Source organism: Oryctolagus cuniculus, chromosome 8, assembly GCF_051225735.1.
Source record: "Oryctolagus cuniculus isolate XC-2025 breed Fujian yellow rabbit chromosome 8, ASM5122573v1, whole genome shotgun sequence".
Classification (NCBI taxonomy): domain Eukaryota; kingdom Metazoa; phylum Chordata; class Mammalia; order Lagomorpha; family Leporidae; genus Oryctolagus; species Oryctolagus cuniculus.
In genome coordinates this window covers 4,824,779-4,844,187 of record NC_142874.1, presented here as the reverse complement: position 1 = coordinate 4,844,187, position 19,409 = coordinate 4,824,779, and the positions used below count along the sequence as shown (strand labels likewise).

The following is a 19,409-nucleotide window of genomic DNA, read 5'->3' as shown; positions in this document are numbered from 1 at the left end:
ATGCCATTATATCTCTAACTCTTTTTTCTTGATGAAGATGATCTTTGATTAAAAAAAATTCTAATCTTTTTCTGATGTTACTAAGGGTTTTTCTAGGTTAGATATAGTCCCCAGATTCTAACTTGTCCTTCTATAATAACTTTTCCTTCATGCATTTATTCTATTCTTCAGTTCTTTTTTTTTTAAGATTTATTTATTTGGCTTGAAAGAGTTACACAGAAAGAGAATGAGAGGTAGAGAAAGGTCTTCCATCTGCTGGTTCACTCCCCAATTGGCCACAATGGCTGGAGCTATGCTGATCCAAAACCAGGAGTCAGGAGCTTCTTCCAGCTTGGACCATCCTCCACTGTTCTCCCAGGACATAGCAGAGAGCTGGATAGGAAGTGGAGCAGCTGGGTCTTGAACCGGCACCCATTGGGGATGCCAGCACTGCAGGCGGGGATGTAGCCACCATGCCACAATGCCAGCCTGTCTTCATTTCTTATAAGTTGGGCAAGTTATAGAGACTTGTTTCAGATTGAGTCCCCACTCATGGTTTTGGCCAGGCACAGAGCTTGCTATTTTAAGCATCTCACAACTGAACCAATAAATGTGTACGCTTTCTCTTTCTCTCTCTTTTCTCTTTCTCTGTGCCTTTCAAATAAAATAAGAAAAAAAATAGGTTGCTAGAAACATTGGAGGAGAGAGCCTGTGGCTGGCAACCTTCTGTTTCATTCTCCCTTTTTGTCTAATTCTCCATCTCTCTAACTCTCAAGTATGTAAATGAATAAGTAAATGCTAAGAAATGGTCAGAAGTAGGCCTCTGTGCAATGACATCAGAAACCCTGAAGCTAAGCATGAACTTATGTAAAAACATGAAAATAAGTGATCCTAAACTCACCAAGAAAGTCTTGAGATTCTGAATCCCAAGGTCAAGTAACTTCATGGTTTCATGTTGAATGTCTCAGATTTGTTTAAAAGTTAGAAGCATGAATTCTGTCTCAAATAAACAATAAAGATAACAAAGGCATAGGAAATGAAAATTTCTTTGAAAATAAGAGACAGCTGATCAATTCCTCCAGAAACTCAAATTATCACACAAAAAAATGTTTATAGAAAAAACCTGAGGGGATATAACTAGGGCTCATGATTTCAGAATGAGCTAGAAAATACTTTTCAAAGAAAGTAAACACACTCTGGGCTGCAGAAACAAATTCTTTAAGCTGTCAGAAAGTGGTAGGGTGGCACATTGCTATATTTCTGTAACTGCTGTAGTTCTGAGAAGCTGAAGATGTTAGATTTCCTTAGGAATATGGGGAAGCTGTCATAGAGTGCAAATAAAAGTTTCTCATTTGCAAAATCCCACAAATGCTGTTTACCTGGGAAGACTGAACATGAGACAACCATAAATTCAAATCTTGTTCCTTAAACGTGATCCTGTTTAGAGTACAGACACATTTCACTCTTCTTCACCTGTAAGTAAATGATCCAGTAAAACATTCCAATATTTATGGTTGAAAAAGTACAGGAAAAAACTGGTTGCTAGGCAATGGGGGAATATATTTATTAAATATTTGTCCATTCTTTAAAATCTTATAGTTGTCTCATCAATGCTAAAGACTAGAATGACAATAAGAGGAGGAGAGACAGAGATTGTTTATTAGCTCACTCCCCTAATGCCTGTGAAATTTAGGTCTGACTAGTCTGAAGCCAAAAGTCTGGAATTTCATCTAATCTTCCCTAACATATCACAGGGTCCCAAGCACTTGAACCATTATTTGCTGCCTTCTAGTTTACATAAGCTAGAGCTTTATTGGAATCGGAGTAGCCAGGGCTTATACTGGCACTATTTTGGGATGAAGGCACCATAAGCAGCAAATTAATACATCTAACCAGGAAAGCAATTCTGCCATACTTGAATAAAATTCAAGTAGTAAACATGATCATGATTGAAAATTAAGAAATCTATTGGTACAACCTAATATATCAATGTCTTAAGGAAAAAAAAATCATAATGAGCATAAATAAGTGTCTTCCACTGATTATGTTAAAATCTTATTCCACTTAGATAACAAGAAACTTCATTCCCTTTACATCAGTATTCCAGGAGAAAGCACATATATGTGATTCAGTGATTTTTGTTTTCCTCATTTCAGTTGCCATGAAAAGTGATGACATAATTAGGATGAACCAGGAAATTCAAGAAAAAGATTTCAAGCAGGATGTTATGACAAATAGCAAGACATCAACTCCCAAGAGAGTTGAATTAATAAAAAGACTTAATTTAAGTTCAAGTCATGTTTCAAAACTGATTATCAAAAAGGGAAGTTATTCAGCAATGAAACCTGAGGAATGCAATGTATGTCACAATGTGCATCCCCATGGTGGGCCTGATGAGCTACAAGCTGGAGAGAAGCTTGATGCCGCTAAGGTACCTGGGAACTCTGTCCAGTGCTGTGAGCATCTTAGTGAGGATCACAAGATTCAGACTGTGAAGCCTTCATTTGAACATAGTGGACAGGGGAAAGACTTCAAAAGGAAGAAGATATTCTTTAGATTTTGCACGGTCCATATGGGAGACCCCTGTAATAAGTCAACAATTACTGTTGGAAAGACAACTCAAATAGAAGAAACTCTTCATAAAAATACTAACCTCAGTAAGCATCAACAAATCAACACAGGAGAGAAACTCTATGAAGATATGGGGTATGTGGAACCTCTCATTTACAAATCAGATCTTCCAATAGATCAGAGACAACATACAGAGAAAAAACCTTATGCATGTCAGCCTTGTAGGATCTCCCATGTGTGTAATGAATGTGGAGAAACCACGTACCAGAAGTTAGATCTCATTAGACATCAGAAAATTCACACAAAGAAGAAACCTCATGAATGTAATGAGTTCCAAAAAACCATTTTCCAGAAATCATACCTCATAACACAGCAAAGAATTCATACAGAGGATAAACCTCATGATTGTAAAGACTGTAGAAAAGCCTTTGGCAAGAAGTCACAGCTTGTAGTGCATCAGAGAATTCACACAGGAGAGAAACCTTATGAATGAAATGGCTGTGGAAAAGCCTTTCTGTGCAAGTCACAGCTCATCAAACATAAGGGAATCCACAAAGGTGAGAAACCTCATGAATGTAATGACTGTGGAAAAGCCTGTGGCTTGAAGACAGACCTAATCAAACATTGGAAAATTCACACCACGGAGAAACCTCATGAATGTAATGACTGCGGAAAAGTCTTTGGCTCTAAGTCACAACTCATAACCCATCAGAGAGTTCACACAGGGGAGAAACCTTATGAATGCAAGGAATGTGGAAAAGCCTTTGGCAAGAAGTCAACAATCACTAGCCATCAGAGAATTCACACAGGGGAAAAACCTTATGAATGTAATGACTGTGGCAAAGCCTATGGCTATAAGTCTGACCTCATCAAGCATCAGAGGATTCACACAGGGGAGAAACCTTATGAATGTAATGACTGTGGCAAAGCCTATGGCTATAAATCTGACCTCATCAAACATCAGAGGATTCACACAGGGGAGAAACCTTATGAATGTAATGACTGTGGCAAAGCCTACGGCTGTAAGTCTGACCTCATCAAACATCAGAGAATTCACACAGGGGAGAAACCTCATGAATGCAAGGAATGTGGAAAAGTCTTTGGCTATAAGGCAGATCTCCTCAAACATCAGAGAATTCACACAGGAGAGAAACCTTATGAATGTAATGACTGTGGAAAAGCCTTCACCTGTAAGTCACATCTCATAATCCATCAGAGAATTCACACAGGGGAGAAACCTTATGAATGCAAGGAATGTGGAAAAGCCTTTGGCAAGAAGTCAACAATCACTAGACATCAGAGGATTCACACAGGGGAGAAACCTTATGAATGTAATGACTGTGGAAAAGCCTTCACCTGTAAGTCATATCTCATAATCCATCATAGAATTCACACAGGGGAGAAACCTTATGAATGCAAGGAATGTGGAAAAGCCTTTGGCAAGAAGTCAGCAATCACTAGCCATCAGAGGATTCACACAGGGGAGAAACCTTATGAATGTAATGACTGTGGCAAAGCCTACGGCTGTAAGTCTGACCTCACCAAACATCAGAGGATTCACACAGGGGAGAAACCTTATGAATGTAATGACTGTGGCAAAGCCTTTGGCCGTAAGTCGGACCTTACCAAACATCAGAGGATTCACACAGGGGAGAAACCTTACGAATGTAATGACTGTGGCAAAGCCTATGGCTGTAAGTCTAACCTCATCACGCATCAGAGAATTCACACAGGAGAGAAACCTTATGAATGTAATGACTGTGGCAAAGCCTTCGGCTGTAAGTCTGACCTCATCAAACATCAGAGAATTCACACAGGGGAGAAACCTTATGAATGCAAGGAATGTGGAAAAGCCTTCACCTGTAAGTCACATCTCATAATCCATCAGAGAATTCACACAGGGGAGAAACCTTATGATTGCAAGGAATGTGGAAAAGCCTTTGGCCAAAAGTCCCATCTCATAATCCATCAGAGAATTCACACAGGGGAGAAACCTTATGAATGTAATGACTGTGGCAAAGCCTACGGCTATAAGTCTGACCTCATCAAACATCAGAAGATTCACACAGGGGAGAAACCTCATGAATGCAATGACTGTGGCAAATCCTTTGGCTATAAGTCACAGCTCATAATCCATCAGAAAATTCACACAGGGGAGAAACCTTATGAATGTAATGACTGTGGCAAAGCCTACAGCTGTAAGTCACAACTCATAATCCATCAGAGAATTCACACAGGGGAATAACCTTATGAATGTAATGACTGTGGCAAAGCCTTTGGCCAGACGTCACATCTCATAATCCATCAGAGAATTCACATAGGGGAGAAACCTTAAGAATGTAATGAATCCTGAAAAGCCTTTGGCTGGAGTCAGTAATCATCAAACATCAGAGAATTCACACAGGGGAGAAACCTTATGAATGTAATGACTGGAAAAGCCTTTGGCAAGAAGTCACATCTTATAATCCATCAGAAAATTCACACAGGACCCTAAGCATCTGTGCATATACATTTATTTATACTTGCATCTTCCTGTTGAATTGATCCCTTAATCATTATATAGTGCCATTCTTTGTCTCTTTTAGTAGTTTTTGTTTAAAGTCTCTTTCCTTTGCTATTAGCATTGCTACATCTGTCCTGTTTTGTGTTCCATTGGCATAGAATATCTTTTCTCATCCTTTCACTTTCAGTCTGCATGCATCGTTGTTGGTGAGATGTTTCTTGTAGGCAGCAAGCAGATTGGTTTTGTTTTTAATCCATTCAGCCAGTCTGTACCTTTTAACTGGAGAGTTGAGGCCATTTACATTCAAAGTGACTGTTGATAAGTAATGACTTTGTCCTGACATTGTTTCATAAAGTTTCCTATTGTTTACTTTGGATTTCTTTTGTACTTTTGCTCGAGTATTTTTTTTTTGCTTTCAGATTTTTGAAAGATTATTTATTTGTTTGAAAGGCAGAGTTACATAGAGCCAGAGTCAGAGGCCAGAGAGAGAGAGGTCTTCAATCCACTGGCATACTCCCAAATTGGCTGCACTGGCTGGAGCTGGGCCAATCTGAAACCAGGAGTCTGGAGCTTATTTCAGGTCTCCCATATGGGTGCAGGGGCCCAAGGACCTGAGCCCTCTTCAGCTGCTTTTCCAGGCACATTAGCAGGGAGTTGCATCAGAAGTGCAGCAGTCGGGACTTGAATCAGTGCCCATAAGGGATGCTGGTGCTGTAGATGGTGGCATTATCTGCTATAACACAGTGCCAGCCCTTCTCATTCTTTTATCATGATGACTATCTTTCTGTGTTTCTTAGTGTAGCACTTCATTTAAAACATCTTTTGTAATGCCACTTTGTGATTGAAAATTCTTCCTACTCTTGTTACAAATGGTCTTTATTTCATTGTCATTCTTAAATGAGAGCTTTGCAGGATACAGTATTCTGGGTTGACAATGTTGTATTAAGACTTAGACTATGTCTTGCACTCCTTGCCTGTAGGGTTTCTTATGAGAAGTCCATTGTAAGTATAATTGGAGATCCTCTGAAAGTAATTTGGCATTTTTTTGTGCACCTTTTTGGAATCTCTTTATATACAGAAGATCAGTTTAGCATACATTAAGTAAAGATTTCAACAGTTTGCTCCCACACAGAAACATAAAGTGAAAAATACTGTTTGAGTACTAGTTATAGCATTAAATATCAATGTATAGCACACTAAGGACAAAGATCCTACATGAGGAGTAAGTGCACAGTGACTCCTGTTGTTGACTTAACAAATTGACACTCTTGTTTATGGCATCAGTAATCACCCGAGGCTCTTGTCATGAGCTGCCAAGGCTATGGAAGCCCCCTGAGTTCACTGACTCTGATCATATTTAGACAAGGCCATGGTCAAAGTGGAAGTTCTCTCCTCCCTTCAGAGAAAGGTACCTCCTTCTTTGATGACCCATTCTTTCCACTGTGATCTCACTCATGGAGATATTTCATTTAGGTTTTTTTTCTTTTTCCCCAGAGTGTCTTGGCTTTCCATGCCTGAAATACTCTCATGGGCATTTCAGCCAGATCCGCATGCCTTAAGGGCTGATTATGAGGACAGAGTGCTGTTAGGACATTTGCCATTCTATGGGTCTGCTGTGTATCTCACTTCCCATGTTGGATCATTCTCTCCCTTTTTTATTTTATCAGCTAGTATTTGCAGACGCTATTCTTGTTTATGTGATCCCTTTGGTTCTTAGTCCTATCATTATGATCAATTGTGAACAGAAATTGATCACTGGGACTAGTGAGATGGCATTGGTACATGCCACCTCGATGGGATTGAATTGGAATCCCCTGGTATGTTTCTAACTCTACCGTTTGAGGTAAGTCAGCTTGAGCATGTCCCGAATTGCACATCTCTTCCCTCTCTTATTACCACTCTTATATTTAACAGCGATCACTTTTCAGTTAAGTTTCAGCACTTAAGAATTGTGTATTGATTACAGTATTCAACCAAAAGTATTAAGTAGAACAAACAAAAAAAATACTAAGAGGGATAACATATTAAGCTGCTCATCAACAGTCAGGGTGAGGGCTGATCATGTCACCATTTCTCATAGTGTTCATTTCACTTTAACAGGTTTCCTTTTTGGTGCTCAGTTTGTTGTCACCTATCAAGGAGAACAAGTGGTATTTGTCCCTTTGGGATTGGCTTATTTCACTCTACATAATGTTTTCCAAATTCCTAACAGGGATCACTTTTCAGTTAAAATTTAAACACCTAAGAATAATTGTGTGTTAATTACAGAGTTCAACCAATGGTACTAGAACAAAAAAAAAATACTAAAATGCATAAAGTATTACATTGTACATCAACCGTCAGGGCAAGAGCTGATCAAGTCACTGTTTCTCATAGTGTCCATTTCACTTCAACAAGTTTCCCCTTTGGTGCTCAGTTAGTTGTCGCAGATCAGGGAGAACAGATGATATTTGTCCCTTTGGGACTGGCTTAATTCACTCAGCATGATGTTTTCCAAATTCCTCATCTTGTTGCAAATGACTGGGTTTTGTTGTTTTTGACTGCTGTATAGTATTCGATAGAGTACATGTCCCATAATTTCTTTACCAAGTCTACTGTTGATGGGCATTTGGGTTGGTTCCAGGTCTTAGCTATTGTGAATTGAGCTGCAATACATTAATGTGCAGACTGCTTTTTTGTTTGCCCATTTAATTTCCTTTGGGTAAATTCCAAGGAGTGGGATGGCTGGGTTGAATGGTAGGGTTATGTTCAGATTTCTGAGGAATCTCCAGACTGACTTCCGTGGTGGCTTGACCAGTTTGCATTCCCACCAACACTGGGTTAGTGTCCCTTTTTCCCCACATCATCTCCAGCATCTATTGTTGGTAGATTTCTGAATGTGAGCCATTCTAACTGGGGTGAGGTGGACCTCATTGTGGTTTTGATTTGCATTTCCCTGATTGCTAGTGATCTTGAACATTTTTTTATGTGTCTGTTGGCCCGTTGGATTTCCCCTTTTGAAAAATGTCTATTGAGGTCCTTGGCCCATCTCTTAAGTGGGTTGTTTGTTTTGTTTTTGTGGAGTTCCTTGATTTCTTTGTAGATTCTGGTTATCAACCCTTTATCAGTTGCATAGTTTGCAAATATATTTTCCCATTCTGTCGGTTGTCTCTTCACTCTCCTGACTGTTTCTTTTGCAGTACAGAAACTTCTCAATTTGATGCAATCCCAAATGTTAATTTTGGCTTTGACTGCCTGTGCTTCTGGGGTGTTTTCCAAGAATTCATTGCCAGTACCTATATCTTTCAGGGTTTTTCCAATGCTCTCTAATAATTTGATGGTGTCAGGTTGTAGATTTAAGTCTTTAATCTATGTAGAGTGAATTTTTGTGTAAGGTGAAAGGTAGGGGTCTTGCTTCATGCTTCTGCATGTGGAAATCCAATTTTCCCAGCATCACTTGTTGAATAGACTGTCCTTACTCCAGGGATTGGTTTTGGACCCTTGATCAAATATGAGTTGGCTGTAGATGTATGGATTGATTTCTGGTGTTTCAATTCTGTTCCATTGGTCTATCCATCTGTTTCTGTACCAGTACCATGCTGTTTTGATTACAACTGCCCTGTAGTATGTCCTGAAATGTGGTATTGAGATGCCTCCAGCTTTGTTTTTCTTGTACAAGATTGCTTTAGCTATTCGAGGTCTCTTGTGCCTCCATATAAATTTCAGCACCATTTTTTCCAGATCTGAGAAGAAGGTCTTCGGTATCTTGATTGGTATTGCATTGAATGTATAAATTTCTTTTGGGAGAATGGATATTTTGGTTATATTGATTCTTCCAATCCATGAGCATGGAAGATTTTTCCATTTTTTGGTATCCTCTTCTATTTCTTTCTTTAAGGTTTTGTAATTTTCATCATAGAGATCCTTAACGTCCTTGGTTAAGTTTATTCCAAGGTATTTGATTGTTTTTGTAGCTATTGTGAATGGGATTGATCTTAGAAGTTCTTCCTCAGCCGTGGCATTGCTTGTGTATACAAAGGCTGTTGATTTTTGTGCATTGATTTTATACCCTGCTACTTTGCCAAACTCTTCTATGAGTTCCAAGAGTCTCTTAGTAGAGGTCTTTGGATCCCCTAAATAAAGAATCATATCATCTGCAAAGAGGGATAGTTTGAATTCTTCCTTCCCCATTTGTATCCCTTTAATTTCTTTTTCTTGCCTAATAGCTCTGGCTAAAACCTCCAGAACTATATTGAATAGCAGTGGTGAGAGTGGGCATCCCTGTCTGGTACCAGATCTCAGTGGAAATGCTTCCAACTTTTCCCCATTCAATAGGATGTTGGCTGTGGGTTTTTCATAGATTGCTTTGATTGTGTTGAGGAATGTTCCTCCCATACCCAGTACGCTTATAGTTTTCATCATGAAAGGGTGTTGTATTTTATCAAATGATTTCTCGGCATCTATTGCAATAATCATATGGTTTTTCTCGGCATCTATTGTAATAATCATATGGTCTGTTAATATGGTGTATCATAATGATTGATTTGTGCACATTGAACCATCCCTGCATACCAGGGATAAATCCCACTTGGTCTGGGTGGTTGATCTTTCTGATGTGTTGTTCCATTCTATTGGCGAGTTTTATTGAGGATTTTTGCATCTATGTTCATCAGGGATATTGGTCTGTAATTCTCTTTCAGTGCTGCATCTTTTTCCGGCTTAGGAATTAAGGTGATGCTGGGTTCATAGAAAGAATTTGGGAGGACTCCCTCTTTTTTGATTGTTCTGAATAGTTTGAGAAGAATTGGAGTTAGTTCTTCTTTAAATGTCTGGTACAATTCAGCAGTGAATCCTTCTGATCCTGGGCTTTTCTTTGTTGGGAGGACCTTTATTACTGTTTCAATTTCTGTCTCAGTTATGGGTCTATTTAGGTTTTCTATGTCTTCCTGGTTCAATTTAGGTAGGTTGGATGTGTCCAGGAATCTATCCATTTCTGATAGGTTTCCCTGTTTGCTGGCATACAAGTCCTTGTAGTAATTTCTGATGATTCTTTTGATTTCTGTGGTGTCTGTTGTTACATTTCCTTTTTCATCTCTGATTTTATTGATTTTTGTCTTTTCTCTTCTTTTTTTAGTTAGTTGGGTCAATGGGGTGTCAATTTTGTTTATTTTTTAAAAAACCAGCTCCTCCTTTGGCTGATTTGTTGTAATGTTTTTTTTTTTTTGATTCATTCCTGTTGATTTCTTCTCTGATTTTAATTATTTCTCTTCTCCTAGTAGATTTGGGTCTGGTTTGCTGCAGATTTTCTAGATCCTTGAGATGAGTTGAAAGCTCATCTATTTGGTGCCTCTCCAATTTCTTGATATAGGCACCTATTGATATAATCTTTCCTCTTAACACTGCTTTTGCTGCGTCCCTTAAGTTTTTGTATGTTGTGCTGTTATCCTCATTTACTTCCAGAAAATTTTTGATTTCTCGTTTAATTTCTTCTATGACCCATTGTTCATTCAGGAGCATGTTGTTCAATCTCCATGTGTTTGCATATGCTCTAGGGATTCCTGAGTTGCTAATTTCCAACTTCATTCCTTTATGGTCTGAGAAGCTGCATGGTATGATTCTAATTCCTCTGAATTTGCTGAGACTTGCTTTATGGCCTAGTATGTGGTCAATCCTAGAGAAGGTTCCATGTACTGCTGAGAAGAATGTGAAATCTTTAGCTGTAGGATTGAATGTTCTGTAGATATCTGTTAGATCCATTTGTGCTATAGTGTCATTTAAATCAACTGTCTCCTTGTTGATCTTCTGTCCTATTGATCTGTCTATTTCTGAGAGTGGAGTATTGAAGTCCCACAGTAGTATTGTATTGGGGTCTAAGTCTCCCTTTAAGTCCCTTAACAAATCTTTTAAATAAACCGGTGCCCTGTAGTTAGGTGCATATACATTGATAATTGTTATATCTTCCTGTTGAATTGATCCCTTAATCATTATATAGTGTCCCTCTTAGTCTCTCTTAACAGTTTTTGTGGTAAAGTTTATGTTGTCCGATATTAAGATGGCTATGCCTGCTCCTTTTTCATTTCTGTTGGCATGGTATATCTTTTTCCAGCCTTTCACTTTCAGTCTGTATGCATCTTTGTTGGAAAGATGTGTTTCTTGTAAGCAGCAAATAGATGGGTTTTGTTCCTTGAGCCAATCAGCCAATCGGTGTCTTTTAACTGGACAGTTCAGGCCATTAATGTTCAATGTGACTAATGATAAGTGGTCACTTTGCCCTGCCATTTGCCAAAGATATGTTCTAATATATGCTTTGAATTCCCTGTGATCTTTTGCTGTGAGGTTTCCTTCCTTTACCTTCTTTCATATTGATGACCGTGTTTCTGTGTTTCTGTGTGTAACACATCTTTAAGCATCTTTTGTAGGGCTGGACGAGTAGCGACAAATTCTTTCAATTTCTGTTTGCTATGAAAGGTCTTTATTTCACCTTCATTCACAAATGATAGCTTTGCAGGATATAATATTCTGGGCTGGCAGTTGTTCTCTCTTAGTACCTGGGCTATATCTCGCCATTCCCTCCTATCTTGTAGGGTTTCTGATGAGAAGTCATCTGTGAATCTAATTGGAGATTCTCTGAGAGTAATCTGACATTTCTCTCTTGCATATTTTAGGATCTTTTCTTTATGTTTCACTGTGGTGAGTTTAATTACAATGTGTCGTGGTGAGGATCTCTTTTGGTCGTGTTTAGAACCCAAATGTTGGGTTTTTAATAGTATCCTGAAGATTCCCGACAATATGTTTTAGATTTCTAATTTCCTCTTCTTTTCTTTGGTCTGACTGTATCCTTTCCTGTTCTCTGTCTTCTAAGTCTGATATTCTCTCTTCTGCTTCACCCATTCTGTTTTTAAGGCTCTCTAGTGTGTTTGTCATTTGATCTGTTGAATTCTTCACTTCGTTATGATTTCTCGTCACTATCACAGTTTCCTGTTGTACTAGTTGTTTCATTTCATTTTGATTCCTCCTTAATATTTCATTTTCTCGAGAGAGATTTTCTATCTTGTCCATTAAGGATTTTTGTAGTTCAAGAATTTGTTTTTTGAACTTCTTAATGTTCTTATCAATTTTTTGAGGTCTGCTTCTTGCATTTCTTCTATCTCATCATCTTCATAATCTTGAATTGGGGTGTCTTTTTCATTTGGGGGCATCATAGTGACTTCCTTGTTCTTATTACCTCGGTTTTTGCATTTGCTGTTTGGCATATTGTAGATATTTGGTTTCTTCACTGTGGGCTTTTTCTTGTTATACTATGACTCTAGATTAAGTGGACTGTCTGTTTTAGAGGCTTAAGATGGGTGTGGCCTGAGAGCTCTGGTGTGCCAAAGGTGACACTCCCATGTTAGGCATGGTAGATCTCTCTCTCTCTTTCTTTCTTTCTTTTTTTGATTGAAAAGGGAAGTAATTCCACACAGCACATGTTCCAATGCTGGTGTGTTGAGTCTACTGCTGGTGTCCTGAACTGTGGGCTCCCATGCTCTCCAAGCAGGTCCACTGTGAATCACTAGTTCCGGAAGAGTTTCTTCTGCTGTTTCTTCCCCTACTCTTTCTTCAACCTGCAGTATCTCCACTTTTATTAAAGTGTCTTTCCCTGGAGCATCAGTGTGCTCCCTTCCTATTCTGCCATCTTGCCAGAACACTAAAGGATTTCTCTTAACACTTCAAATTAAACAAGATAGTTCCATTTACCTTTGGTTCTCAGTGGTGTATTTACATATGCCTGGTTTATAGCATTATGACAGTTTTACATTTTAAGGAAAATATATTTTTATACGTTGTGGCTTAACCTATTATAACACAACAGTGGCCCATTTCTGAGTTTTAATCATCAGTATTTATAAGATAGAATAAAATTTGATGACTTGGTAAATCTAAGCTGAACACATTGTAGAATAATTTAATTATAATATTTTTCCAAAATGAAAAAGTATTACTGAGTAAAATCAAAATCATTAACTGTAAATGTTATTTATATTTTGTGCCATTCTTGTTTCTATAAAATGTAGACATAAATGAATTTTTCATCTTATGTGCTATCAACATATTACTGAAATGTCAATCATTTATTTTTTGGCTGTAAGTTTATTAAGAGCTCCAGTAGAGTTAGAGGATAGAATATCCACTAACATACAATGTTATGCTTGACATTTTCAGCACACTTTAATCAACTTGGTATCATCAAACTCTGTTCCAGATGGTAATAGAATATTTGGCTTGGAGAAATGCTCATCTGCAGCAATAATACTGGTTTTATCAGAAAGTCTAGTTTGCTGTTAGGATCCTTTTAAAGGATATAGGAACTACACAGAACATTGAATTTGGAAAATAAGCAGCTTTCAGTCAGATCATGCCTAGTCCAGGACTTCACCAATTATGATTTAATGTTCTTGGGAACCAAGTTACTTAGTTTCTTTAGGCTTCAGTTTCATTTAAAATTTGCTTTAAAGTTAAGATAATAGAAGCAATCCAATTTTTTCCTGAAACCATAAAGTGTTAGAAATATTGTTTAGTATAGAGTAAATATTAGCTGTTATTTTTACCATCTATTTTTATTTTTACTATCTAAAAGAATCTAAATGTCACTTCTGCATGTTATATTGTACAAATTTAGGTACAACTAAAAATATTTGAAACACATTTGTGTACATTCAACTTATAATTTGAAACTTCATATTTTACATTTAATAATACACTCCTTTCACTTCCTGTTTAATTAGATTAATAAGGCATCTCCTACATAATTTCCTAGATACTGTAATTTATTTACTCTTTGCTTTTTGTGATGGTACTTTCATATTTTGGAAAAAGAGTAATTAAATGGTGCCATTTTCTTGTTTTAAAAATGACCATTGATTTTTGGGGCCAGCATTGTTGCTTAGCAGGTAAAATCATTGCCTGCAATGTTGGCATCCCATATGTGTGCTGGTTAGAATTGCAGTTTCTCTACTTTGATCTAGCTCCTTGCTAATGGTCTAAAAAAAGCAGCAGAAAATGGCCCAAGTGTTTGGGTCCCTGCACTCTTGTGAGCCATTTTCCTCTGCATCTAGCCAGATGAAGGGAAACAAAAGCAAGGAGGTGCACACTCACCCTTAAAGGCTCTAGCCTGTAAGTGATACACATCACTTCCATTCACATTCTGCAAGGAGGGATGTTAGCTCATTGCTTCACTACTACAGAGGAGCAGAATAGGGACACAGCTGGGAAATGTATTCTGGCCATTTGTCCTAGATTCCCGTAACTTTGGAAGGTGGCAGTAGGTTGTGGTAGATGGCTAGCAGTCTCACAAATGCTTCTGGTATGTATTATTAACTGAACTGTGATAATCATCCTTGTTTACAAGTCTTGGTGTACCTGGCCGAGGGGAGCTTCTTTGTATACACTGCAGACTGAAACTGCCCAGACGGTGCATCATCAACTTTAGTAAATATGGCCAAATTCTTTTCAAAGTGACTGCTAACATTCCAAACCATGCAGCAATTTACTTTGTTCCAAAACCTTGATACACCTCATACTGTCAAAATTAGTTTGTTGATTCTAATGAATCCTAATGAATTTGTTTTTTTAAACTTTTCCAAAAAGTGTAACTCAGTGTAATTAGTATTATTTATATTGGGGCTAGTGCTGTGATGCAGTGGGTTAAAGCCCCAGCCTGAAGTGCCAGCATCCCATATGGGTGCCAGTTCTTTTTTTTTTTTTTTTTTTTTTTTTTGACAGGCAGAGTGGACAGTGAGAGAGAGAGAAACAGAGAGAAAGGTCTTCCTTTTGCCGTTGGTTCACCCTCCAATGGCAGCTGCGACTGGTGCACCACGCTGATCCGATGGCAGGAGCCAGGTGCTTCTCATGGTCTCCCATGGGGTGCAGGGCCCAAGGACTTGGGCCATCCGCCACTGCACTCACTGTTAGTCAATGACGGGTAAGATCCCCTGGGGGACAACCTAAGACAGGCACAGCTGCGTATGGGGACCACATGGAAACGGGGTCAACAATGGTATGGCCAAGAATCATGCCTTCCGTTGCTCAAAAATAAAAAGGGAGAAATGTGGTGGAATGAGAAGGCCATGCCAAGGTGGCCACTGGCAAGTGAGTGTAAGTTACTCAGGAATGGCTTTGGAAACTGCCTGGCAACAGGCCGTGATTGGATGGCTTTGGAAACTGCCTGGCAACAGGCCGTGATTGGATGGCTTTGGAAACTGCCTGGCAACAGGCTGTGATTGGTTGGGGCATAGACCACCCCTTGACCAGATTGGCTGGTCTTGGCCATATAAGATGTTGTACCAACTGAAATAAATGAGTCTGCAGGCTGCACACCTCAAGCCTGCTTTCACCTGACTCCTGGGGTCTGTGTGGTGACTCCGTGCTTCTTGCCCCCACCATGCTGCTCCTCACAGAAACAAATTCACTGCAACATCTGGCGCGCCAGCATGACTGAGAGAAAGACAGTGTGTTGGACTCGGTGAGGTCCCCCCTGGATTTCGGCAAGTAGGCGCCTTGGTGTTTTGTGTGCTGTTTGGTTCTGTGAGGGTGAGCACAGAACCCCCTCCTATGCCCCTTTCCTTGTCCTTGGCCTCAGTCTAAGTGACCCCAGGGTAGGCACACACTGCCCAGAAGCGTACATCACTTCTTGGCTACTCCTTTTACTTTCAGTTCACCTGGCAAATTCACATAAGGGACTGATCTTCCCAGAATTCGGAACCAAGTCATCTTCCCTCACTCAAGAGAGGTGACGCTCTGGAGACACCATGTGGGCATATGGCCTTGACCTAATGAGTCAAGGAAGTCCCCCACTAAGCACAGGACATACTTACAGCCTGATACACCACTATCTATTTGTCTAATGTAGGGAAACCTCCTGCAAAATGCCATCAACAGCTGAGGTGCTAGGAATTTGCTTTGTTATGGCAGCAGTGCTATACATGTCTTTCCTTTGGCTAGAGTTGGCGTGCTGTGCCGCTCTTATGCGTTCAGACATGGGAAAGAAACCCCCCTCTCAGAATCCTGTGCAGATTATCATAGTGAATCTGTGTGATAAGAGCCTGACACTCCAGGTCCCTGTCTCGCAGACAATGGTTGATGACTTAGGGAGAGAAAACTCTCTGTGAAAAAAATAAGGTAGCAATGCCTAGTCAGCCACCCCCCATATACCTGTGGGATGAACTTAAAGGACCTCTAGACAATAACTCATGCAAGGTCATCCCATCTGCACCCAGTGAGGATCCCAACATTTGTGGCAGTACTCAGACACCCCCAGCTCTTTGGGCAGCAGCTGGACCCCGTACTACCTGCACATTTGCTGTTAATGTAGGAGAGGGTGCAGAATTCAGGCCCTGGATTCCAACACCCATAAAGGACCTTACTATGCTAAGAAAGGCTTCTCAAGAGTCAGGTCCTGACTCTCCCTACGTTGAACAAGTGCTCACACAATGGGCAGCAACCCTTCAAACTCATTTTGACTGGGTTGCACTGCTCAAAGCATGTTTGTCGAGACTACAGTTCTTACAGTGGAAAGCCTCCTATGAGGAAGAGGCTGAAACTGTGGCAAGGAATGATGCTGTCTATGGAATAGCAGTAACCTTTGATATGCTTACAAGCTGTGGCACCTACATTTATCCTCAAGAACAGGTCCGCATTGGAGTAGTTGCCTATTTTGATCAGGTCAGAGATTTGGCACTTAAAGCCTTAAAAAATATAAATCCTCCTGATTACAGTCATCTCTTTAGAAATCTAGTTCAAGGCCCAGGTGAATGGTTCCCCAATTTCCTTGCCAGAGTCTTGGAGGCAGTAGAGAAAAGATTACTGCCTGGCCCCAATCAAGACAATTTGGTCAAACAATTAGCTTGGGAAGGTGCTACAAAAGAGGCAAAAGCAGTAATTGCCCCAGTCTGTAATGAAGACATTTCTAAATGGATAGTAGCCACAAAGGAGGTAAACCCTGCCGATACACCCATAGAGGCCCTAACTGCAGCCATTAACAAATTGAGCACAAGGAAGTCTAATGACCTTCCAGTTTGTTGGGGATGCCAGGAAATAGGACACCTATGGCTAAACTGCCCAAATGCAAAAAGATGGGGCAAGCCCAAAACGCTGTGTCCCAGATGTAAAAAAGGCTTTCATTGGGCAAAAGATTGCAAGACCAAACATTTAAAGTCCCAGTGGGGCGGCCCTCAGCCCAGCAAGTAAGAGGGAGTCCCACCACCATTAACTGGTCGATCTGAGGCCAAAATTGACCTTATATTTAGATGACATTGCCTTTGTGGGTTTAATTGATACTGGAGCAGATGGTACTGTCTTAAAAGCTAGGGATGCAAGAAAAATACAACATTGGAAGACAGCACCTGGACCTGACCTGGACTGCCTCAGTGCATCCCTCCCAGCAATGAGGGTGGGAAGAAGAGCTTTTCAGAAAAAAAGAGATCCAGGAGATGAGGCCAGAAAGCTCCCAGCTGGTCAGCGGCTTCTGACCTGATCTGTGTTTGGTGGGGTGTGGCCTGTCCCCATCCCCTCCATCTGTGAGTGGGACCTCTTCCCCTAGCTGCAGCTCTACAGGAAGCTCCTGACGCAATCCTTGTGTTTAGCTCCTGACCCAATCCTTGGTGTCTGAAAGGATTCGGCAACTAAGCCTCTGCAGGGTGTGTGTGGGAGTGTTTGCTGTCCCCATTAAAATGTAGTAGTGGAGAAACTGTCACCAGACACATCTGGATGAGCTCTGCACTTACTCTGCCCTCTTCTCCAGGGACTCATCCAGGATGTACCACTTCTCCATGGGCTCCTCCAACTTTTTATGTTTTTAAAGATTTCACTCATTTATTCAAGAGGTAGAGCCACAGACAGAAGGAGAGGCAGAGATGGAGAGATCTTCCATCCACTGGTTCACTCCCCAAATGTCCACAATGGGCAGATCTGGGACAATCTGAAGCCTGGATCCAGAAGCTTCATCTGGGCCTCTCATGTGGGTACAGGGGCCATCTTTCACTGTTTGTCCAGGCTATAACAGAGAACTGGATAGGAAGAGGAGCAGTTAGGACTTCAACTGGCACCCACATGGAATGCTGGCATTGCAGGTGGAGACTTGGACTACTACACCACACAGTTCAAGTCCTATTTTTCTTTATGGGAGGAGAGGGTGTGGGTAGTACAAAGCTCTAGGACCTGCCTGTGTGCTAAGTGGAGGTAACCATGGAGGACCAAAGAAGTTATACCCTAGAATCCCATGGTTCTATGTCTGTCCCTAGCTCTCTGCTTCTTCTCAGGTTTTTTTTTTCTCTTTCTAGTTGTGAAACATGTGTCTGTCATCTAAAGACTGTGAGTCCTGCATCAGCTGCAGACACTTTTGTCTGTGGCTGACTGGTTCAGGTGTTTTGCATTCTTCTGCTGTCTCCATGCTGCCTCAGAGAGTGCTGGCCTTTGGTCATTACAACTTTTGACAACTGGAGTCTCGCCTACAGTATTTAGATAAGTATGTCTCATTTAAAATAATTTCTGTGTTTAGAAATAAAGAGGTTGTCATTACTGGTTTGACTACATGCCTATTTAAATGACTAATTCCACCTTGACTCAATTACTGATCTCCCAGTTGGAAGTTAATACATAATTTACCAACTAATACCTTCTCTTCAACTCTAAAACACTGCTGCCTGGCTTCTGAGTGACCTGCCTAGTTCCCTACTTCTTTACCAAGACATCCCTGATACCAACACTTCTGGCACCTGCATTAGCATTTATGCTTAGCAAGTATCTATGCACTTGGATTGCAACAGGTCTTTTAAATGTTCAAGAATTTATTTTGAATGGCCATCTTTGTGATGCAGTAGGTTAAGCATGTGATGTTGGCATCCCATATCAGAGTGCAGTTGGAGTCCCAGGTGTTCAGCTTTTAATCCAGCTTCTTGCTAGTGTATCTGAGAAGGCAGAGGAAGATGGTTCAACTACTGGAGACACTACCACTCATGAGGGAGACTCAGATGGAATTATGGTTCCCAGCTTCACCCTGGCCCAGATCTGGCTATTGTGGACATTTTGGGAGTGAAACAGTAAAGGAAATATCTGTATCTTCTCCTTCCCAACCCCCAATATAATTGCCATTCAAATAAATAAGAATTTTTTTTAGAAGTTTAAAATCCATGTATCATTTTGCATAATATGCATTTTGCTTAAAGTTTTTAAGGAGGATTTCAAAATTTGTTGCATAAAATAAACATCTTTTAATAATAATTTTCCACAAATTTTCTGAAAACCTCTCATATTTGCTTTTATATTTTCCTATAAATAATACATATATTTGCATGTCTTGCAAAGCATGGATTGTATTTCCTTCCTCATTTTGGCCTTACTG

General features: G+C 40.0%; 1 protein-coding gene across 1 annotated transcript; it reads left to right on the top strand.

Annotated features, from left to right (window-relative positions):
• The first annotated feature begins 2,143 nt into the window (after positions 1–2,143).
• LOC149124807 (uncharacterized) lies at positions 2,144–5,373 on the top strand. Its single transcript, XM_089301854.1, is given in 1 exon segment — positions 2,144–5,373. A coding segment is annotated over 1 exon segment (2,631 nt). The 5' UTR covers positions 2,144–2,164; the 3' UTR covers positions 4,796–5,373.
• Positions 5,374–19,409: the final 14,036 nt, after the last annotated feature.